Source organism: Orcinus orca, chromosome 1, assembly GCF_937001465.1.
Source record: "Orcinus orca chromosome 1, mOrcOrc1.1, whole genome shotgun sequence".
In the NCBI taxonomy this organism is placed as follows: domain Eukaryota; kingdom Metazoa; phylum Chordata; class Mammalia; order Artiodactyla; family Delphinidae; genus Orcinus; species Orcinus orca.
The window spans coordinates 186118673-186142677 of record NC_064559.1 but is presented as its reverse complement, the minus strand read 5'-3'; the positions used below and the strand labels follow the sequence as shown (position 1 = coordinate 186142677).

The 24005-nt window shown below is 46.4% G+C and overlaps 1 protein-coding gene across 3 annotated transcripts in view; it reads right to left on the bottom strand.

Annotated features, from left to right (window-relative positions):
• Nucleotides 1–24005, bottom strand: part of CSMD2 (CUB and Sushi multiple domains 2) — a 672138-nt gene that overhangs the window by 190705 nt on the left and 457428 nt on the right. For all 3 annotated transcript variants that reach the window (XM_049694749.1, XM_049694771.1, XM_049694802.1), the window contains 3 exons: nt 15263–15419; nt 13294–13485; nt 8244–8370 (listed from right to left, as the gene is read on the bottom strand). In XM_049694749.1, coding sequence (XP_049550706.1) covers nt 8244–8370; nt 13294–13485; nt 15263–15419 — 476 coding nt within the window. The remainder of the gene's footprint in view (nt 1–8243; nt 8371–13293; nt 13486–15262; nt 15420–24005) is intronic.

Sequence of the window (24005 nt, the reverse complement as noted above, 5' to 3'; positions counted from 1 at the left end):
TGGCCCCCTCTCTCAGCAATCCTACTGCATCTTAACCAACAGCCAAGAACAGAGTTCCCAGGTTGCCCTCGTGTTAATCATTAAGAAGCATCTCCACAGTTAAAAATCAACAAACTAGGACTATTAGCCAAACATGAACTTTATAACTAAATGGGCATTAGGAGCAGAAATCAGAGCTTCCAGGAACAATAAGTTCTCCATTCTCCAAGTGCCCCAGATCTCTTCATGGAAAGCCTACCAGCAAAGCACTGTGTCTTATCCCTTTCCCCCTTCCCTTCTTTATAGCCAGCCACATAGAGCTCTCAACCTCAATCTAATTTGTACTCAGTTCTTCTGAGTGTAACCAGGACCCCTCAAACAGTTATACTCAATTCCTCCTTGGTTTCCCAGTCAATTTATCCTCTGCATTGCTGCCACTGAACTTCCTGAAGTGGAGATATCATCAGCTACCCACCCTTCCTCTCTTTTACATGCCTGGAAGGTCTTTACCTCCACTCTGCATGGTGAACTACTACTGTTCGGTAAAGTGTAGCTAGACTAGCACTTCCTGTCTGTAACACCCTGCCCCTCAGCTGCCACCTAAAATTATGAACTGGCCTTGCAAATGCTTTCTATTGTGCTTTGTACATACTTCTACTATAGCATTTATTTTGTTATATAAGAATCTAGGTAGGCACTATAGGTAGGCTTCTCTGTACTCCATTTCCAAACCTCTCATCTGTCTCTACTATTGAAACTGTAAAAGCAAAACAAAACTGATCTCTCACTTTCCCTCAGCCAGTCATGGCAAGTTCAGACTAATGGAATGTAGGAAGATGTCTGTGAGGATGGGGGTTCTTCCTCAATAAATATGTAAACCCTCCCTAGAAGAAAACTCTGCTCCCTTTCCTCTTCCCTCTTATTTGAGACTGGAACACGGACACAATGCCTGGAGCTGCAGCAGCTGACTAGGTAACTATGAAGACAAAAGCCTAAGGATGGCAGAACAAGAAGAAAAGCAATGGTATCCTGAGCAGCTGCAGGTCTGGATGGGATCTTCAGATTCTTTTTCCAGGAGAAAAAGTGAACCCCCATCTGCTGAAGCCAGCTTTAGTCAGTTTTTTTAAATTTTCATTCCTAATGGATAAAATTTCTATCTGTAAGACTGAGACCTTCAAGGGAAAAGACTGTTTCTTATTTATATTTATACCCTCAGTGACTGGCAGAATGCCTGGCACTAAGTGCTCCAAGTTTTTAAATGAACTGAATGTCATTACTGTCTTCAAATTATTCCAGTGGCTGCTCGTTATCCTGAGGAATCCATGTAGAGTTCTCATCTTGGCATTCAGGGTCCCGCAGAGACCCGTCTCTACCCATGCAACCTTGTCCCCCCACATCCAGCCACATCAAGTGACTGCTTGTTCCTCCTTTGTGGACAGTTCCTATACTTTCCCCTAGGTTCATGCCTTCACTCTCCTTCCCCTCAATTGGCATGCTTCCCCTCTACACCTCCAGGTAGAACTTGTCTTTCTCTTCCCCATTTCTGAACTTGGCTTGCACTTACTGTCTTGGGGGTACCTGATTATTTGCCTATTTCCCACTAGAATATGAGCCCCTGGCAGACAAGGACTGGCTGTGGTCTGACCTTTGTGTTTCCCACCACAGAGCATTACACAGTCTCTGGCACATAGAAGGTGTTCAATGTCCTGGTTTGCTAAATGGAACTAAACCAGGGTCAGAAGAGCAGACTGGGGCCAGACAGAATGGGCCTGAAATCTGTATCACTGGGTAATTGTGAGACATTCATCCTTTCTGGGCCTCAATGATCCCATCTATAAAATGGGGACAATAATAACTGATCTAGAACCTGGTATGCTGTAGAGACTGGATAAACACTAAGTAGAGGGGAGGCCCAAGAGCAAAAGGCTTTGCCTCCCGCTCTTCCCCAGTTGTCATCTGAGCTGGTCCACTGATTATCAAAAGGAAAACTCAGACCCAACACTGGAAACTGAGAAGAGGTCCCACCCATGTGGGCTGAAACTTGCATGTTCTATGAACTGACAACATAGTTAGGGGTGACATGAAGGGCACAGTTCCCTGGTCTGTTCTCCTGCTGTTAGCTGCCAGGCCTGGACAGAGTTCATCAGTCAGCCTGTCCCATTCTTGGCCCTCAGGGAGAAACACTTGCCAAATGCTGTAGGCCGCCCCCGCCCCCATGTTCAAGGGCAGGGTCTCACAGCCAGCCCACCCTTGTTGTGCACACCCAGGAAGGGCCCGCTTTTCTACATGGGCCCCACCCAGGGGTCAGCCTGAACGTGAATCCCTGCAGCCACCCACTGTCCCCCCGGGCACTCCTGGAAAGGGACTCTCTTTGCCCAGCTTGCTGGGGTGAGGCAACCACGGATCCCTCCCGTTGCCTCCAATGCTTCGTCGAGGCTGAGCAGGGTGCTGGGAGGCATCTGCAAGCCTTCTGTCTGCGCCCCCGGGGACAGTCTCATGGACTGGCCTGTGGGCTGTCGCACATCCCCTCCCGGCTGGCACACCCAAGGGAAAGACCTGCTTGACACCTGCCCCCACCAACAGCACGGCACCACCATCTGTGATCTAAGGGGTGACCTATCACCTGCTGTGCTCCGGGATGCCCATCTGGGTCAAATGAACAACCACCTACAGCTCGTGGAGGGGGTTCTCCACATTTGGGAATTACGTCCCAGGCACTGTTCTAAGTGTTCGGATATGTTAGCTCACTTCATCCTCACGGCAGCCTCAAGCGGTAGGTACCATTTTAATCACCGTGTTACAGGGAAGAGAACTGAGGCACAGGGTGCCTGCTTGAAGAGCTTCCCAAGCTACAGAGAGAATAAGAGTGGTAGGTAGTGTGGTGGCCGAGTCTGGCTCTCAGCTGCAACTTGATACTGAATGAATGACAACTGGGAGGACAACTGGGACACAAAGATAGTCAGCTCTTCAAATGATCAGCCCAAATGGCCCAACTGCAGGACGCAGTCGATGCGGGGGTGGGGTGGGGTGGGGAACAGGAGTTGTTGTAAAACAAAACATAAATACTGTCCTCAGAGAGATGCAAGATGGTAATGCATTGATAAAAACAAAAGTAAGCTGTCAAGAGAAATCTGAAAACAAAAAGTGCAGTTTTCTTGAAATAAAAACGAAAACCAAAACAAGATTTCCAAAATAAAGAGGGAGGAATCACAGAATAAATATTTTGAAAACAGAATTAATGAAAACACAAGACCATTGGCAGAATGCAAATGGGATACGGATCTTTCAAACCACCAGAGGAGAAACAGAGCAAATTAAATCAAATCAACTAAAAATCGGAAGAGTTAAAAATAAAAAAAAGCAATAAAAAGCATAATATATTTTGTTTGAAAGAAAGCATAATACATTGGATGTAAAAGAAATCCCTGAACTCTTTCCCCTTTCTTCAAATATACATAGAACATAAGTAAGAAAAGATTCAAAAAGTAACAAGGGCACAATGCAGTAAAAGTGGAACTGATTTAAAAATCATACAAAATATATAACTTAGTAACTTTTAAGACATTCTTAAATACTCAGGTTGAAAAGAAATTTAACCTCAAATTATAGACTAGAAATAAACCCAGCTGAACAGTCTATATGAGAAAAAATAAACTCCCCCATAGAAAAATATACAAAGAGCTTGAAGCAGCAAAGGCAATTAAATACCATCTTGCCCATCAAACTGGTTAACACTGCCAGGATTGACAACATAAAGTGATGCTGGGTAGGGAAGCAGGCTTTTGGTAGATGTGTAAATTGCTGCAATAGCTAGAGGGAAATTTGAGGTCATGTATCAAAATTTGCCTTCTAAGAACATATCCTAAGGAACTCATTGGACAACTGTTTAAAGATTCATGTGTAAGGATGTCTACTGGGGCGAAAAACTGAAAATATTCACTTTATCAATAGGGAAGTAGTTAAATAAATTATGGTTGTACAGACAACAGAATTCCCTGTAACCATTAACCAGGATGAGGCTGATCTATATAGACTGAGAGGATAAGATGATGATATATGAGTAAAGGGTAAAACACAAAGCAAGTTACTGAGCCACTCAAAGAGGTGATCTCGTTTTAGCAAGCATGCTTATTGCATTTGCTTTCTGTAGACGCTGGCATACAAAATACCTAAAAGAGGAAGTTGAACAAATGGATATCAGTGGCTATCTTATGTAGGGTGTGCAGAGGAGAACAGAGTAAGACGATGGGGACTTTTGATTTCTACTTTATAAACTTCTTTATGGTTTGTACTCTGAATTTTTAAAAATGAGTATCTCCTTTTTATAAAGAAAAATTCCGTAAAGAAATTCTCACTTAAAAAATAATAACTAAGTCTTACTCTGAATAAGGGCAGAAACACAAAAGGGGCTTTTTTGTGTTTGTCTGAATTCTATCTGATTACAAATTCCCTTAACTTTGTGGCCGGTGATTCCAGGGAGGGGTGGCGGGATATGGGGGGCGGTGAGGGAGAGAGAGGAGAGAGGGAGAGAACACGCTAGAGTACAGATGCGCATGAGGACACTGCAGACGCTAGCTGGCACGGCAGCCTGGGGTGGAGGGATCGCAGGAGGAAGGCGAAAGTGTCCCATCACTCCATCCCCATCTTTCGGCCACTCTCCGTGCAGCCTCTGCTCATGTGCATCAGCTCCTTGGAGGTTGTGTGGCTCCAAGAAGCCCTCCCAATGGAGGGCTGAGGTCACTTGCATCCTCTCCCCGCCATTCCCCACCTCAGGGTCCTCACACACACAGCCAGCAGGCCCCCTCTATAGTTCTTTCTATCTCTGGAGAGAATATTTCCTCTATTTGTCTCGATCCTCTCTTCCTGAGGGCTAGGAAGGGATGCTCTGCTCTCCCCTCCAGCCCACCCCACACCCATCATTCCTGTAAGTGATAACAGTCCTCACGTCTGCCCAGAAATGCCATCACTGAATTCTTGTGCTCTCCCTGTCAGCCGCGCTGAGATCTCTCGGCTCTCCTCCCACCCTTCTCCTAAACCTGAATTCCCGGGGACTGATGGCGCATGTCATGGGTGTGCTAAGGTTACTATGTCATGGAGGAGATGCACGCCCAAGTACTTAGGCAAGAAGTATCAGGATGTCTACAGTTACCTTTGTGGGATTCAGCCAAAAAAGAAAAAAAAAAAAAGGGACAGAGAGAAAAAAGAGAAAGAGGGCAAATATTCACAGTAGTTGAGTCTAGGTGGGAGGGAAGCAGGTGCTCGGCATACTGCTCGACTTTTCTATTGTACATATTGTATGTTGCACAACAAAAAATAGGGAAACAGAAGAAATCTGTTTCCACATTTCTTGAGGCGAGTGAGACCGGCTGGTGTGACTCCTTAAATGTCTCCTGAACTCATCCCTTCTTCTCCATCCTTCTTCTCCATCCTTCTTCTCCATCCCATCGCCACTGGCAGGGTTCAGGTCTCCTCATCCCGACGACACTCTGGAGACGGCCTCCTCCTCACTGGGGTCCCAGACCCCATCTGTCCCCTTCTCCACAAGGCTGCCACGACAGGGCCAAACTCAGCATCACGGCCGCCACGGTCCTCTGTGCTCTGGCTGCATGCAGCCCGCTCCACTGGTTTCATCCCTCACCATGGCCCATCCCTCCACCAGATCTCAGGTGATGCTCCAGCCACGGCGACCAGCTCCTTGAGCCCGCACACCCTGCATCACCTCTTCTGCCTAGTAGGCCCTTCTGTCCTGCCAACCTTCTTCCTTGGCTACCTGGCAACTCCTCTCCATCCTACATGACTTAGTCTAGTGTTTTCATTTCCAGGATAGCCTCTCTGGTCTCCTGTCCAACTGTTCAGTCCCCTGCCCCCTCCTTCCACCACCTTGCTCTGTGTACACGCACATCTCCTCTTTGCCAACAGCGGCCGTGGTCTTATTCATCTGGGCAACGCCAGTGTCTCCCACAGGCACTGCCATGTATTCAGCAGACAGCTATTACATGGAGGAACGAATGAATGAATGAGTAACGTGCAAGGTGGGAACATGGGAAAACCTCCTGATTTGTATATGGAGACACCTGTGATGAATTCATTGTTCATTTACTATTTACTGAGGGACCTTCTAGTCATAAATCTACCTTTATACCTGGGTCCTGCTTGCTTCATTCATTCATTCATTCAACACTTGACACTTGTTAGGCCTCTGCCACTGTGCGGAGAGCCAGGAGACTTGTGAAGATGAATCGGCCAGAGAGCGTGGCTCTGGCTGGGGAGCTAAAGCAGGAGCATAAATGGAGGAGAGGAGTGGTCAGTGTCTTAAGGGAAATACAGGCCATGGGCAATGGGAACGCAGAAGCGGAGAAAGGACTCCTAGGAGTCTCCTGCGAGTGGACTGGGGGAGACTTCCTGGGTGAGCTGACATGTGCACTTGACTTTGAGGGAGCAAGAGTTGTAGACTTAAGTCTTTGGAGGGAGGGGGGCATTCCGGGGAGGGCAGAGTGGAAACCAAGGCACTGAGCACGGCCGTGAGTACATGTACAGGGGCCACTAGCAATTCAGCTTTGTCATTGAAGAGAAGTGGTGGGAAATAAGGTTGGGAGGTGGGTTGAAGTCCTGACAGCCTTGAAAACCAGGATAAGATGTTCAGCTCCTGTGAGCATGGGTGCCACGCAAGGGTTCTAGTTAGAGTGTGAGCTGACCAGGCACGCTTCCAGAAAGTGATTCCAGAAGCAGCGTGGGATGAAGTTTTGTATTTAACACAAAACCCCCAAGAGCTCTGCTGACCTCATTTTGCACAGGGCCGAGCTCAAAAACTTGCACGTGGCAAACACTTCATACATTTCTTTAACTGGACTGGGTCTAAGACCATGTGTACATCAGCGAATGTGCAAACAGCTGTACCTCTGGCAGCAACACACCCGTTCAGCCAGTTCCCCTTCACGGAGACCTCGCCAGGGCAGGGAACCTCTCCTAGCCACACTTCTGCCTCTTGTCTTGACTCCCCACTCTTCCAAAGTCTCAACAGTTCATCCCTGGATTATTGCGACAGACTTTTGACTGGTTTTCTTCCCATGAGCTCCCTCCACTGTCAATAACCCTGCTTAGGAACCTTCCACGGCGCCCTCTTGCTTACTGGCATTTAGCATCCTCCGTAAGCAGGCTGCTTCCTAACCCAGTCTGTCTCCCATTCCTTTCCACATGCATTCCCCACGCCAGCCAGACCATTCCCGCTCCAACTGCCTGGTTCAATTCTCTTTCCATACCTCATCCATCCTGCCACGCCAACCTCCTCTTTTCCTCACAGCCCATCTGAACCCAGTTTGCCAGCAGCATCATCTGGTGCGAAGATTCAGAAAGACCTGGATCCACGCCCCAGGCTTTCTGCTTCACTGTGTGAGCTTAGACACACTATGAATTCTCCTGGAATCTCAGTTCTCTCATCTATAAAATGGGAGTAATAAGAATGTCTATTTATTTTTAGGGCTTACTATTCGTATTACCAGGGCTACTGTGAAGAGTTAATAAGACATTACGTGTGCCAGGCCCTGTGCTCAATAAATGGTAAAGCTCTTTTCTTCTCTGACTCTCTGGAACTCCAAAAAGTACTTCCTGTTAGTCAAGCACGTACGTGGAAAGGAAGTTACATTTTGAGGGAATATGTACACAGTACCTGACAGTATGCTGGGCTTTTCTGACTATTGCTTCCACAACTCTAAATCACAAGCATTTTTGTTCTCATTTTACAGATGTAGAAACTCAGACTGAGAAAGGGAAGCAATCTGGGGTCATACAGTTCTAAACTGACCTTTCCTACCATCAGAGAAACAACCACCGAACCATGAATAAATATTTCCTATGTTTCAAGCACTGTGCTGAGTACATTACCTGCAGTGTCTCGGATAGATGCTTTATCCCGAGAAGCCAATATTGTAACTCATACGCCACAGAAGGAGAGGAGAAGAAACTTACCCAAAGTCCTACAAATGGCAAATGGCTGGGCTGGGATTCACGCCTATGCCCTCAGCTGCTGTGCGGACGCCGTACCGCCTAGGCCAGTGAATTGTCTGAACTTGGATTGCAGCCCTGTGATGCCGAGGCTGGCCTTTTCAGGTTTTCCATGGGCCCCGGCCTGAGCCCGGGGTCATAGCAACCACTGTTGCTCACCAGGGCCTCCAGGTGAGGTGGGCAGGGCCAGCCACTGGCTGGTGGACTGGTGATGACTCCCCTGAACAGCTGGCAACGGTTCCTCTGCTGGCCCTGGCACTTACCCGATGGTGCAGCCGGCATTGGCCTCGATGGTCCAGATGCAGTTGAGGTTGTGCTCGTAGGGAGCTGGATACCCGGGTGACAGCACCTGCCCCGACTCCTCTCCTTTCACCATCCCGCCACACTCGGCTGAAAGAAATCCCAGAAGAGTGAGCTTCAGGGGGTGACCTGTGCTCACAGCGGCCACCCACTGGCTCCTCCGGCCTGTGTGCCAGGGTCCCTCTCGTTCATGCCAGGTGGCTGAGTGCAGCATAGAGAAAGGCCCTTGGACGAGACTTGTATCCAGGATCTACAAAAGCCCTTACAGCTCAACAATGAAAAGACAGAGTTCAGTTAAAAAATTGGCAAAGCCTTTGAACAGACATTTCTGCAAAGAAAGTATACAAATGGCCAAGAAGCACAAGAAAAGATGTGTAACATCATTAGTCATTAGGGAAACGTAAATCAAAACCACAGTGAGATCCCACTTCATAACCTCTAGGATGGTCATAATCAAAAAGACAGACTAACGTGTAGGTGGGGATGTGGAGAAACTGGAACCCTCAGACATCGCTGGTGGGAGTGCAAAATGGTGCAGCTACTCTGGAAGACAGTTTCCTATACAGGTCCTCAAAATGTTGCCCTATGACCCCAGCAATTTTGCTCTTGGATACATACTCAAGAGAAACGAACACGTATGTTCAGATGAAAACTTGTACACGAATGACCATTGCAGCATTATTCATAATATCCCAAAAAGGGAAAGGACCCAAATGTCCATCAGCTGTTGAACAGATTCACAAATGTGGTATACCCGTACCATGGAATATTACCTGATCATAAAAAAGAATGAGGTACTGATACACGATACAACGTGGATGAACGTAATGTTGAAAACGTTATGCTGTGTTAGAGAAGCCAGGCGCAAAAAGCCACAAATTGTGTGTTTCTATTTATATAAAATATCTAGAACAGACAAATCTACAGAGACAGAAAGTACATTTGTAGTTGCCAAGGCCTGACGAGGAGCGGCAGTGGGAGGGATTGCTAATGGGTATAGGGTTCCTTCTGGGGAGACAAGATACTCAAACATTAGATTGTGGTGATGGTTGTCCCACCCTGTGACTACACTGGAAAGCAGTGAGTGCTACACTTTAAAGGGGCCAACTGTATGGTATGTGAGGTCTATCTCATTAAAGCTATTACAAAAACGGTCCCTGGGGGTAGGGCTGATGGCCCACTGTGTGACCAGATCTTTGAGGTCTCCTGAGAAGGCACAGACATGTGAACCTGGTCACTGACAGGAACTGGGCCTGTGTCACGTGGCCGGAGCACAAGGCGTGGCGTCCTTCCCCCGGAGACCTGGAGGAAGAGGCGGCCACAGTGTGTGCCCTGCGCCCTGACAGACGCACATTCACAGCAAGTGGCAGCACAGAGGAGGAGGTGATCGGTTTCCTCCAGCGCAGGGCAGGGAGAGGCGGGCGGGTGGGTGGGAGGCGTAGGCTGGGGAGGCCGACAGGGAAGAGTACTGCGAACCTCCTTGGGGGTGGGAAAGAGCATGGCAGCTTGGGGGACGGGGTATGAGATGGGGCCTGGAGGGAGGCAGGGCTGGAAAGCTGGGCGAGCATCATTCATCAGAGGGCACTGCACAGAACTGCAGTGTTTATGCACGAGAGTAAATCGATCACTTTACACACTGGTGCCCTTTACACATTAGAGAGAATGCTCCTGTGGCAGTGTGAAGGGGCGCAGAGGGGTGGACCTAGAGGCAGGGCACCAGTGAAGAGGTCCATCTCCCCGTCAGAGCAGCCCTCCAGGTCACAGGCTGGCCTTCTTCCTCCCCACGTCTAATCTGCCTCTGAGCCCCAGGGCTCAGGTGCTTTTCACACCTGCCCCCCCCCGCCCCCAATGTTAGAGTCGTGGCTCAGGCCCTTACCATCTCTAGGGTGGCAGAGTTGCGTCCCCCGCAGCAGTGCTACCAGAAGGACCTTTCTAAAATACAAAACTGGCCATATCACTGCTTGCTTTCCTCCTTCCCAGAGTGAAGTCCAAGCTCCTTAGGAGAGCCCATCAAGTCCCCCCGGAGAGGCTCCCTTTGGCCTTTTCTGGCCCCGTCCTGGCACCCCTTGGTCCAGCCAAGTGTGATAAACTCCACAAGCCCAGGCACACTGGGCCTCTTCAGGCCTCTCCTTGGACTGACAAGTCGGCCAACATCTTCCCCATGAAACCTTTTGTGACACCCTCCCCTCCTCACATCGAGTTGACACTATCCTCTTTTGTGTCTCCATTATAACATGAACTGGTTTTTATCACAGACGTGTAACCGGTTATCAAAATCTACCTCCTTCACTCCTCAGCAGCAGGAACCTTGTCTTACTTATATTTGTACATCAAGTGCCTAGCATGGTGTTTGGCACGTCACAGATGCTTTAACAAGGGTTTATCGAATGAACAGGTGGGTGGATGATCAAATGAACGAGAGAAGCTTACTGCTTCCCAGGCGAGTTACTATGAAGGGTCTGAATCAAGGGAGCGTGAGAGAAGATGAAGAGATTTGTTGCAAAGCTTTTTAGGAAAGATCTGATTAAGCAAGATCTTAGAAGTAGGAGATGAGGGGATCAAAGTCACACATGGGAGACTGACCTTCATCTGCTGCTACAAAGGACCCATCAAGTGTCTCTTGGGCCCCATGGCTTGCCCCGGGCCCACTAAGGCAGGGCGGGGGAGGGGCCCTCTGCAGTGAGCCTGCCCACGAGACCGGGCCCTTTCTTCCTGCGTAACTACGCCCGTGTTGACGTTGGGGTGGGAGATGCCAACCTGAATGAGAGATGTCGGGCTGCACAGGCCGGCAGCAGGGAGCAGGGTGTGGATAGGAGGATGAGCTGTAAGTTGTGGGGAGGAAGGCTTTCTGGCTCCACAAATAGCAGAGGCAGCTAGAAACGGGCCAGGACGTTATCCCTGCCCCTGCGCTGTAGCTTCCTTCCGTATTCCCGATGCGACAGCCCCTTCTGCTTCCCAGAGGCAAGAGTTTGGAGGCAGGGGCACCAGCAGCATTTCCTCGGGGACACGACTGCTCCTTCCTCAGGGGTCACTTTATCTGGGGACGGACAGGGGGGCAGGGGGAGCCAGGTGGCTGGCATGCAGCAGATTTACCAACAAGACCCTAAGACTCTCGTCTTTCTGGTCTTCTCCCTTATGCCCATCCTACAGCCCTGGCTGCTTCGTTTGGGCTGTAGCATCCACTCATCCACAAAGAAAACAGCTGGATGTTGACCACGATCAAGTCCATCACAACATGACATGTGTAAAACTATACACACGTAATCCCAAACACACAGCCTCCCTTCCCTTCGTGGGGCCTGAGGGAGTCTCGGTGGGGAAGCCCTCAGAGGTTCAAAGTGTAAGTACCCTCACTAGCACTGCTTGAGTGGATTCTCTAAGTTTGGTCCAACTGGCAGGTTAGACACTCAGAAGGACCTTACGGTGGAGCTTTTTGCAAAGTAGATAAGTGTCTTGCAGTGGGAGCCATCACCTCCTCCACGTTTCGTTTGCTTTGGCTTTCCTATGGCATCATACTGTTGTCTGTTCATGCCTGTGTCTCCCTCACTGGCCTGGGAGCTGCTTTTCCCTGTATCCCCAGTGCCTGGCAGAGGGCCTGGCACATGAAGAAACAAGGGGACAAAAACAGGGAAGCAGGGAGGAAGGGATGGGGCGTGCCTGTGGATGAGGTCTACTTGAGCAGACGGAGGAAGATTCTAGAGGCCACTATCCTGATCTATCCACAGTCAGGTTTGAAATTCTCACCATTAGACCCTCTGTTGGGTAGCAATGTCGAAGGTCCTGTTAACATGCAGTCGCCTGGGGTAAAAGAACATCGCTCTTACCTCCCCGCCTGTGGGTGATGTCTACCCATCCTTTCAAGTCTCAATTGAAATATCACCTCCTATAGGCACAACTTTCTCGAATTCCCTCAACGCTTTGGCACTTACTCTTTTTACCATGCTTATCTTGTATATAATGACCTGTTTATGTGTCTCTTCTCCTTGCCAGGGTATGGACTCCCCAAGGGCAGGAAGAATGCTTTATTCTTTCCTTTTTATTTCTCCGCCTCTGTACAAACCCAAACATGCACCTGCGAGGATTCTGGCAGGTGGCGCTTAGTAGGCACTTAAGCGTTCTCCCGGTGGATGGTTTGTCCTTATAAGATTAACCAGAGCTGCACAGCCATGCTGAGGTTGGGAGCCATGGGGCAGGAGATGGAGAGAGGGAAAGGTCTGGTGTTCGGGGCTGGGGATACAGGACAAAGCAGCGTGGTGGAATCCTGGTCAGCAGGGAGGGTCACACGCGCAGTGAGGCGGGGGGTGAGAGGTGGAAAGGCCACACAGACAGACGGACGGGTGTTGCCTATTTCCCACCTCTGCCTTGAACCAGGCTTCTCTTGTCCTGTGACACAGGGATGAAGCTTCCAGAGAGCCTGTGCTGACATGCTGGAAGCACCACAGGCTTAAGAAGGTGCTAGTTCATTATCTTATTCTTTCCTAAGTGTGAGATAGATGCTAGCTCATGATCTCACTCTTTCTCAAGAACAAGACAGATGTTAGTTCATGACCTGACTCTTTCAACATTCCGGAAAAGGAAGCATGAGCCCCATTTTGCCTATGGGGAAACTGAGGCCAGAGTGAGCTGGAGACTCATCTGAGACTTGGCGTTGAAGGAACCCCTGGAACCAGGCAAAAAGTCCACCTCTTCCTTCAAACTGACCCTCCCACCTCTCCGCCAGGAGAGGATTACGATTCTGAGGGCATGACCTGGCTCTGGTCCTGCTTGCTAAATGTATGACAGTGGCAAGCCACCGCCTGGCCTTGCTGTCGTGCGGGTGTAATAAGGTGTGAGAGTGAGGACATGCGGAAGGGTGGGCAGGGCCAGCCATGACTCCGGTGAACGGGACGGTTCAGACGGCCCCAAGGCCCTGGAGTGTGAGGGCCAACGGGAGACCCTTAATGAGACCAGAGCTGGGTACTCGGGGTTAGGGGACACCCGAGGGGGTCACCTGAAGAGCAAGAGGCCTCCTACCGACACAAGTGGGGAGCGGCCGGTCCCAGGTCCTGCGCTCCCCGCTCAGACACAGCAGCGCCTCACTGCCCCGCAGGCTGTACCCAGGGTCACAGCCGAAGGACACAGAGCTCCCTGCGAAATGGCCTCCATCGCGAACCTTGTAGCCAAACTGGGGGGTTCCTGGGTCTTCACATTTGATGAGTTCAAAACCTGGGGGTGAGAGAAGAGATAAGGGTGATCAAGACGTGTCATGGCACACACCACACCCCGCCCTCCCCACCCCCCCACCAAGAGCACGCATCCTTAAGGAAGCCCCCCGGCACAGGCCCCTGGGTCCTGATGGAGATGCCCCTCGGGGTGCCACATGGTGAGGGTCTGTTCGTTCTCCCTGTTGCTATATGTAAATGACTTCAGTTATTTCTCCCAGGACAGCTTTTAATAGTTTTCAGGTATAGAGTCCGGATTTCCTATTTTTTTTGTTGGTTTGACCCCATAGCATTTTGGTAGCGGGAGCTGCTCTTCCCATCTTGTTAACTGAGACAGTCTGATGGGAGAGTGTACTATGGAAAAGTCACTCTAAATGTATGTTTCAAAGCTCAATTTTGTCCTGCTTAAATACACTCTATTGAACGAGCCTGGAGAAGGAGACCTCTGTGAGCTTACACAGAGCTCCTAGGGCACGGTGGCCACCTGTGTTAGCTCTCACTTGTTATTCACAGGTCTTACCGGGAGGGGTAACTGTGCATTGCACAGCTGAGAATATTGACTCGGGAAGGTCACACAAATTGTTCCAAAGTCACACAATCTCAGATGACAGAAACGGCATTTGAATGTGACTCTGTTTAATCCTCCTCCACTGATGGGCCTGCTGTAACAGCACAGACCCTACACACCCAGGCAAGAGGAATCTTGAGTGCACTCATCGGTTTTCTTATTTTAACAGCTTTATTGAGACATAACTTACATACTAAACGCTCCCCCAACTAAAGTATATCATTCAGTGTCTTTTAGTTTATCCATAGAGTTGTGCAACTAACATTGCAATCGACTTTAGGACATTTTCATCACCTCAAAGAGAAGGTGATTTCCCCTCAACTCCCTCATCCCCAGGCAACTAACACATTTCCTTGTCTCTATGGAACTGTCTCTTCTGGACAGTTCATATAAACGGTTCATGCAATACACGTGTCTACAGGTACTGTGACAGGCTTCTTTCACTTCTCATCATGTGGCCAAGGGTCACCCACATTGCAGCATGGATCAGAACTGGATCCTTTTCTACGGCCAAATAATAGCCCATTGTATGGAGGGACACGTCCCATTTTACTTATCCATTTATCAGCTGATGGATATTCACTGGCTTTTAAAATAGGCTACAAAAGCACATTTCTTTGTAGCTACTGGGCAAGTAGAAGCTCAAATAGATGAATAAAATAGCTGTGAAGCCGAAGTATGGAGATGTCATCCCAAGCACTCTGCGGCTGTGTACACACCTCGGTGCTTTCTGTTTTTGAAATCTCAGGAGTCAAGGAGAAAGTTAAAATCAGGAAAAAAAGGAAAGACTCAAGCCTCGACTCTTTAGGGAGTAGTAAAAAGGAGCATAATTATACATTAGCGCTTGCATTTTTTACGTCTGACTGTAGCTTAACATTAGTTTATAAATGTCACCATGAGGAAAGGCTATCTTTGGTTGCTTTAATTCAAAGGCTCAGCGCTTATTGTTTTTAGTGAGTAAATGGTGATTAGTGAGTCAAAGGTGTGCTGTGACTCTCAGCTAAGTTACTCACAGGTGTAACCGTGGAGCTGTACGCCAAGTGGCAGCTTATCCAAATCACGGGCCTTAGGGGAAACAGTCGGCTAAGCACACACCAGTTAGAGAAAATCAAACCCACTAACTGAGGCGTGATGTCCCAGAGCCCAGCCTCTCTGTGTGTGGAACCGGGGAAAGCCCGATTTCACTGTCCACTCAGATGAGAAAAAGACTTACTGGAAAACTGCAGCTCAAAGCCCTTGCTGGTGTTCTCAGCATCAGAAATGAAATCGAGCCACAGACTGCTGGACGTGCTGTTCAATGTCACCCCCAGCATCTCAGAGCGGCTGAACACCCCCAGCAAACGGGCGGAGTTGTTGTTGCCATCGTAGACCTGGACACGGAAGAGACCCCAACCCCACATCAGCATGGCCTTATCTTGAACAAGGGTTTCCCACCCAACAGCCCACATTCCCAGAGTTTAGCACTGATAACAACTGTTAGAGGGACAGTCAGTCATCAGATGCAAGGAAGACAGCAGAGTGGAGTTGCCACCGGGTGAGTTACCAGCCCCGCTAGCCTACTTGGTACCAGTTCTGTGCCCAGCCCATCTCGGTGTGAATCATACCCCTAGGAACTGGTTGCTGTTCTAACCTTTCCAGAGGAGATCTGGTCTTAGTTCCCCCACCCCCAGATGGTACCAGCTTACTCTTCAGCAGCTTGGGGAGACCAGGTTGGGGCTGCCTGAGTGCCCAAACCATCTGTTTCTTCAGACAGGCAGGCTGCAAGCATTTGACTTTTCTGCATTGCTAAACACTCCATCCTGCCCTTCCAGGAGATGAGACAATCGTCCTCCTCCCTAATCCCACCCCACTGTGGCAGTGGCCTCAGTCTCACACTCTGCTGGACATGACCCCTAGGATCCAGCAGGATGGAGTTAAAATGTCCAGTGTGTCAGGTGTCATGGTATCTTCCCCTTCCCCAAGCTCAGTCTCTGCCCCTTCCCTCCTAAAATGAGGGCTCCAACGAGGGCTGGAGCAAGCCAGGGGTGGAATCGTGCAGGCATCTGGCTTGCCTGACTCCCATCTGTCCCCTGAACTGCTGAGCACCAGCAAAGACAAGAATCGTCAGAATAATGAACTGGCTCCCCAGGTTCCGAGGTTGCTGCTCCTTTCCAGATAACTGTGCAAATAACAACAGAATTTGTGATTGAGTGAAGGACGCCCTGTTGCTTTGGTAAACATCAACGATGGGATCTATGGGTGGGCGATGAATATTTGTGCGTGGCACAGGATGTGGTACCAGCTGCCAGCAAATTGGAACAATATTTCCATTCTTTCTACTATTCATGAAGCAAAGCTTTCTAAAAGAAGCCACCCTTCAAGCTAACAGTGCTGTATATCAGAGATTTGTTTAGGCCCCTGGGAGCTTCAAAAATCTGTTTCCAGATCCTATGTGCAATTGTTTTATATCGCTGATAGACTGGGAGAATTCCAGAGTGCCAGCAGACATAGACATGACACCAGTTCAAAGAGTTCAGCCCACTGCTGCATCCAGATTGTTATAAAAAGAGTTTTATCCATTAAAACATATATTTTGGGGGGCTTCCCTGGTGGCGCAGTGGTTGGGAGTCCGCCTGCCGATGCAGGGGACGCGGGTTCGTGCCCCAGTCTGGGAAGATCCCACATGCCGCGGAGCGGCTGGGCTCATGAGCCATGGCCGCTGAGCCTGCACGTCTGGAGCCTGTGCTCCGCAACAGAAGAGGCCACAACAGTGAGAGGCCCGCGTACCGCAAAAAACAAAAAACACATATATTTTCTAATTAACTGATCAAGGCATTAATCATCAACACTTGCTAACATCACAATAAGAGAGACAACCAGACATCATGTGCTTGTTAATGGAAGACACACCAATACCTATGGCGTCATTTTGCCAAAAAAACATCAAACCTGAATCAGATCAAGCCACTGGATCCAATTTCCAACTTATAGGAAATATGGAGGACAGAGGAACATATGAAATGAATACATTACAAATAAACAAGTTACAAATAAATTACAAGGGAGTAAAAAAGAAGAGATGGAGGTAAAACCTAAAGACTAAAAAAATACTTGAGGCCACTAATCCAATATGTACAAGTTATTTGGATCCTGATTCAAATAAACTGTAAATTTAAAAAATATTACATTTATGAGATAATTGGAAATTTGAACACTCACTGGATATATTATGGTATTAAGAAATTGTTGTTAATCAATAAAAGTATAATGGAAATAGGATTTTTTCCTTAATTTCAAAGCATAATTCATCTTAATTCATTAAGACTATTTTTGTTCTTAATATGTCATTATGATAAAATATTCATTGCAGGAAATTTATAACACAGAAAAGCACGAAGAAACTGAAGGCAACTTTCAGCACTCATAACATTTTGGTGACTATCTTTCTAGGCTTCGTTCTATGCATATCTTTCCTTATATAGTTTTTAAATTTATTTTTTTATAAAAGCAAGATCAAACTATAGATACTATATGGTAACCTGCTCTTTCACTTAATATAATGTGTATATTTTTCAAATCATTAAATATTTTTTCCACAACAGCACTTAAACAGCTGTAGAAATTACCATCATAAAATTAACCGAACCCACAATATAATCATTCGCATATCACTGTCCAGAATATGGGGAATATGTGCCCTGGCACATAAGACGCACTCAACAAATGTACAATAAATAAATAAACCAATATTTTCTTTCAGTAATTTTGTTCGGAAATCCACCTGGAATTTTGGCATATGGTATAAGATATATTTTCTTCCTGGTTGATTAGCCATTTTTAACAAAACCCTGTTTGTAAATATTCCACCCATCACCAACTTTAAATCCAACTTTATCACATATATAGTTATATAAATTTTTTTGTTCAACTTTCTATTCTACTGCAGTTATCTATTTGCCTATTCCTGTGCATGATCTAAACTGTTTTAATTATTGTAGCTTTGTAATATATTTAAATATTTGGTAGGATGAGTCCCCTCACATTTGTCTTCTTTTAATTTAAAAAATTGTCTTCCCATGTTTATTCTCTTAGATAAACTCAAGAAGAATTTTCTCAAATTAAGAGAAACAACTACCCCCAATCCCTCCAAAAGACCCAAAACAACTTGTATAATTCTGACTGATTAATATTAAATGCCTGGATTGATAAAAAAGAAAACATATCTATATGATAGTAAATCTTCCTATCCATATACATGACATCTGGCTCCATTTTAATCAAGTTGTCTTTTATATCTCTCAGTAAAATTCTGTACTTATTCCTGGGCATTTTTATATTTTTTATTGATACTGGGAATTGGGCCCTTGTATACATTTATTGCCTAACAGAATATTGCTTGTCCATAAGAAAATTGCTTTGATGGTCCAGTTCATCATTATATACAGGTGATGGATTTATCCCTGACAAATCCAAGAGAATCTATACACACCCATTACATCTAACCTTCTTTCTTTCTTTTTATCTATTATAGGTTTCCACTTTTTTCAGCTTTATTGAAGTGTAACAGATGAATAAAAATTCCATATATTTAAGGTGTACAAATCAAATTTATTTATTTATTTATGGTTGAGTTGGGTCTTCATTGCTGCGCACGGGCTTTCTGTAGTTGTGGCACGCAGGGCCTACTCTTCGTTGCGGTGTGCGGGCTTCTCACTGCGGTGGCCTCTCCTGTTGCGGAGCACAGTCTCCAGGCATGCAGGCTTCAGTAGTTGTGGCACACAGGTTCAGTAGTTGTGGCTCATGGGCTCTAGAGCGCAGGCTTAGTAGTTGAGGCGCACAGGCTTAGTTGCTCCGCAGCATGTGGGATCCTTCCGGACCAGGGATCGAACCCGTGTCCCCTGCATTGGCAGGAGGATTCTTAACCACTGCGCCACCAGGGAAGTCCCATACAACTTGATTTTTGATATGCACATACCACTACATCTAATAAGACAGTTCAGCAAGATGGCTGCCTTCAAAATGAATATGCTAAATGGATAGCTTTTAACACACAGTTTCAATGTAACATTCCTATGAACAATGCTACACGCATGTCTGCTTACACACAGGTGCTCGTTTCTCTAGGGCATATATCTAGAACTAAAACAGCGAAGAGAAGCAGGTTGCACATGGAAGGCACATCTTCAACTTTGTTAGATGTTGTCAGACTGCTCTCCAAAGAGTAATACCAATTTAATCTCTCACTAGCAACGTATGACAGCTTTCATTGCTTTGTATCTTCACCAACACTTGATATTTTCAGGCACTCTAAAATGTTCCAATATGATGGGTGTGAAATGGTATCCCATTTGAATTTGTATGTCCCTGATTATCACTAAAGTGGAATATCTTTTTGTATGTTTATCAATTCTACTTTCCTATTCTGTGAATTGCCTATTCATAGCCTTTGCTCAGCCCTGAATATGAAACCTCCCTGCATTTATTTTAGTTTTATGTCCTTCAGTATAAAGTTTTATAATTTCCTCAGTAAAGATTATACACATTTTCATTAGGCTTATTCCTAGGTGTCTTATAGTTTTTGTTTCTATTATGAGACCTTCTCCCCACCTCTGAATACCTGTTTGAATTGGTTGTAGAAACACCAGCAGCTTTGCTAAATTGTCTTATTGGTCTGATAGGTTATCAACTGGTTGTTTTATATTTTCCAAATAAGAGACAATTTGGATATTCTCTTCTAATTGTTATAGTTTCTTTGTTCTTTTCTTTGTATAATTGCAGTGGCTTGGATCTGAATACTATTGGTGGTAGCAGAACTGGTGTTGTTCCTGACTTTACTGGGAATCCTTAGGAAGTTTTGTCATTAAGTATAATGTTTGCTATACGTGTTGGCAGAAAATTTTTATTAGATTAAGAAAGTTCTGTCCATAGCTTTATGAGATATTTTTAAAAATCATGAATCAGTACTGAATTTCATCACACGATGTTTCGGGACACTTTGGCAGGATCATGTATTTTTCTCTCCTAATCTGTTTATAGGATGAAATTGCTGATATTGGACTGCTCTTGACCTACAAAAATGACAATTTCATATGGGTTGCCCAATAAAGACAATTAGGAGCTTTTGTAATGTTGACACATCCTTACGTTCCTGGAATCCATCCTATTGGTCATTTTTGTTTTAATGCACAGCTAGATTCAACATGATACTGTATTTAGGATTTTTTGTTGTTGTTGTTGTTGCGGTATGGGGGCCTCTCACTGCTGTGGCCTCTCCCATTGTGGAGCACAGGCTCCGGACACGCAGGCTCAGCGGCCATGGCTCATGGGCCCAGCCGCTCCGCAGCATGTGGGATCTTCCCGGACCGGGGCACGAACCCGTGTCCCCTGCATTGGCAGGCGGACTCTCAACCACTGCACCACCAGGGAAGCCCTGTATTTAGGATTTTTAGATCTATGGTCATAAGTGAAACTGGCCTAATACTTTATGCTGCCCTTATTCAGTTTGATATCAATATTTCTACTTGTCCTATTTAAATAAAGTGAGTGGGGAGATGGATACTAATTTTTCTCTTTTCTGACACAGTTTGATTATTGCAGGGATTAATTGTTTCTTGAAGTTTGTGAGTTTACCTGTAAAATAGGCTAGGTCTGGGGACTTTGAGAGAGAATACGGGAGAATTCCAATGTTTTAAATGGTTATTGGTTTATTCAGATTTGTATTTTTTCTTGATATTAGTACTTATTATCTATAAAAATTTCCATTTCATTTAAGCTTTCAGATTTTTTGTCTTATGCTTTTTCCTAAACATTTTCTTATTGTTTTCATAATCTCTACCTTATCTATGACTATGTTCCTTTTTCATTCTTAAAATTACATATTTGTGGCTTCTTTATTCCTTGATCAGTCCCGTAAATTTTGTCTGTTTTACTATTTTTCAAAGAACCAGTTGGTTTTGTTGATAATTGCTATTTTTTAAAGTTATCTTTTTTCAGTCACTTTTGCTTTTATCTTTAAAAGTATTTCTTCCACTCTCTTTGGATTTATTCTGTTATATTATTCAAGCTACCTAAATCCTTATTTATTTTTAACCTAGGTGATACGTCAGAGACTAACAGAGGTATATTAAATCTTCCACAATGACTGTGACCTTATTAAAATTTTTTACATTTCTAGCAATTTTTATTTAATTTATTCATGCTATGTTATTTGGCACATAAAGTTTTACTGTGAATTGATTGTGCATTTTATTAATATAAGAGAATTCTCTTTTTCATTTCATTATGAGATGTGAGAGAAGTTCTCACATTTATCTTATAATAAAGTGATTTCATTTTTCTGTGGTTTACCATCTTCTGTTCATTGCGTCCATTCCATTTTTTAATTGGGTGATTATGTTTTTCATCTCTTCAGTCTTCCCTCATCTCAGATTGCTCTGTTTTCATTATTGCCTATTTTTGTGTCATAAATATAATATTCTCTCAAATCCTGTTAAGAATACAAATTAGACGTTTTTAAAGTGTTTTTTTTTCTTTGTTGCTTGCAGAGGGGCAATTAACTCTGACTCCTCAGACGGGTCCCCTTCTTCTGATCTACTGAATATTCACACATATCCAGTTCATTTTCCGGTTGGCACACCATGACAGATGGAAAATAAAAATGGATAATGGAAAGACCCAGTAGCTCCCCTAAGGGGGAGCAGAAGAGTTAAGCCAGAAGAGGCCATAGGAGGAGCTTCTCCTGCTCCTGGTACTAAAGCATGTGTGTGTGAGGGAGATTGCATATATGTGTATGTACGTGTGCATGTGTGTGTGTGTATGATTGTGGCAGCCTCTTCTCAAATGAGCTTGCCCACTCTTGTTAGGTGCCAGCCATGGCATTACTCTGCTTTATCCAGCTTGCCAACAACAGCCAAACAGAATCCAGAAAGTCATGCTGAGAGGGAACTGTGGCTCCTCTCAGGGAACTGTGTGGTTTCTCAGACCTGTACGCTTCCAGAAGAGCTAGTTGGATTGAGATCCGGCCCCTGCCAACAGCCCCATGGTGTGTCCTTGGCTCCAGGCTCTGCTGCTCTGAGTTAGGTGGTCTTAGATGCATTCTTTCCTTGAGGTTTCTAGCACTTAATCCACTGGCAGGATTTCAATTCACTTATGTGAATTACACTTTGATTAGGCTCTTTCTCAAAATGGACCCCTTTTGGGGGGTATTCCATTTGGCAAATATTCCTTTAAGTTGTATGTGAAAGGCACCCTTGCCTAACTTCCCGTTTTCATGTCCCTTTAGTCATTTCCGTGGGAACCATAGAGGATGTAGTTATATACATGGGCTTCGTGTGCCGTCTTGAGCTGGGAGCTGTTGTCTTTCCACACTATTGCATTTAGAGGACCTTCTGTCTTGCAGATGACAGAGGTCGAAATTTTGGTGGAGGCCAAAACAGAAGAAATCAGGTAGTTCTAGGAGACAAGCTGGAGTATGTGTAGGGGTGAGGTCTAAGAAATTTTCAGTTATTAAATGTAAGGAAAAGATTGAGAGTCACAAATGCAAGAAAACAGTCATTTCATGGGTCAGAAATCCAAGAGTGTATGGAAGGTTTGGAGGGTTGGTCAGACGCAAGTGTGGAGGAAGTGGCGGGTCTCGCTGGGCAGGAAGGAGTCCAGGTACGCACTGGGGTTCTTGGGAGGGACAGGTATATCCTCAGGATTGGAAATACATCAGTGTTCTGGCAGATGGGCCAGTTACACCAGGGCAAGGGCAGGGTGCTCCTGGAGGTGACTCTGGGTGCCACCTTCTTTGTGTCCAGGTAGATCGGAGTGACAGGTGTAAAGAGCATTGCCACTGCAGCTGACAGTGGTTGCAGGGTGGAAACTATAACCGTGCATTTCTTTTCACTCCAAAATAATTCGTGTCCCAGGTTCTCCCTCGGGAGGGCAAGGGTCCTGAGGGGAAGAGTTAGAACAAGAAACTACGTGATCTCCCTGGATGCCTTGCCCTCCCTTCCCCAGACCCCCGACTATGGAAGCTCTGGTGGTTACAGGATCGTGTGGATGGCCTTTCGGCCAGGTCAGCACCACAGCCCAACCTTCTGAGGAGGACACTACAGAGGCCTAGAAAGGGAGGAAGAGGCTTTTCGGCAAGAAGGTGGAGCCCAGTGTTAGAAGGCTGGTAGCAGGGCCAGCCGGGCAAGCGGCTGCAGAGACCAAGTCTGAAGTCTGGGAAGATCCCTCAAAGAAACACAGGAAATCACCTCCCTCTCCCTACAGCCCTGCAGGGTCACCTGAGGTCCTGATCCCTGACCTCTGACCTGGGGATGGTGCCCCAGGTCCCTCCCTTCTTACCCTGAGCGCCTCCAAAAGTCTCTCTTCTGTCTCAACCCTGAGGCAGAACCTTGATAGTGCAGTGGGGTATGCACACCTGCTGACTATGTCTTAGGTGCTACTCTGAGTCCAGACCACCCTAGAGAGGAGGCTTGGGCACCAGCCACGCTCCATGTGGCCTCCAGCAACCAAGGCAGGAGGCCTTCTGCTGGTCCCATCAGGCCACATGCACAGAACTGCACACACTCCCCTCAAAACCCGAAAACTGTGTCTCCAAAATGCCTTTTTCTGCAGGGTTAACAGCATCCTTCCTCCAAGAATGTCTCTGCATTGTCCAGCTTTCCTCAATTCCACCTGCAGCACTAGAGCACGGAAGTCCCTCTGGCCTTGTTGGCCCTGGGTGTGTCCTCTGAGGCTCTGTTGTTGATGATGAACAAATGGATGGAGAGAACTGAGGTCAAGGGAGACGCCTGAAGACATGGCCCTTGGAAAGTATAAAGTCCTGTCTATTGTTCACTTATAGGGAGATGCACACTGCATTTCTCTGTATGGGGAGCTTAGAGGTTGAAAAGTAGAGTTTAAGGAGCCAGATAGGAACCCACTCCCTCCTGGGCCACTTTGCCATATTCTGTTCTGTTTCAGGCATATCCGGTCCCAACTGGTCA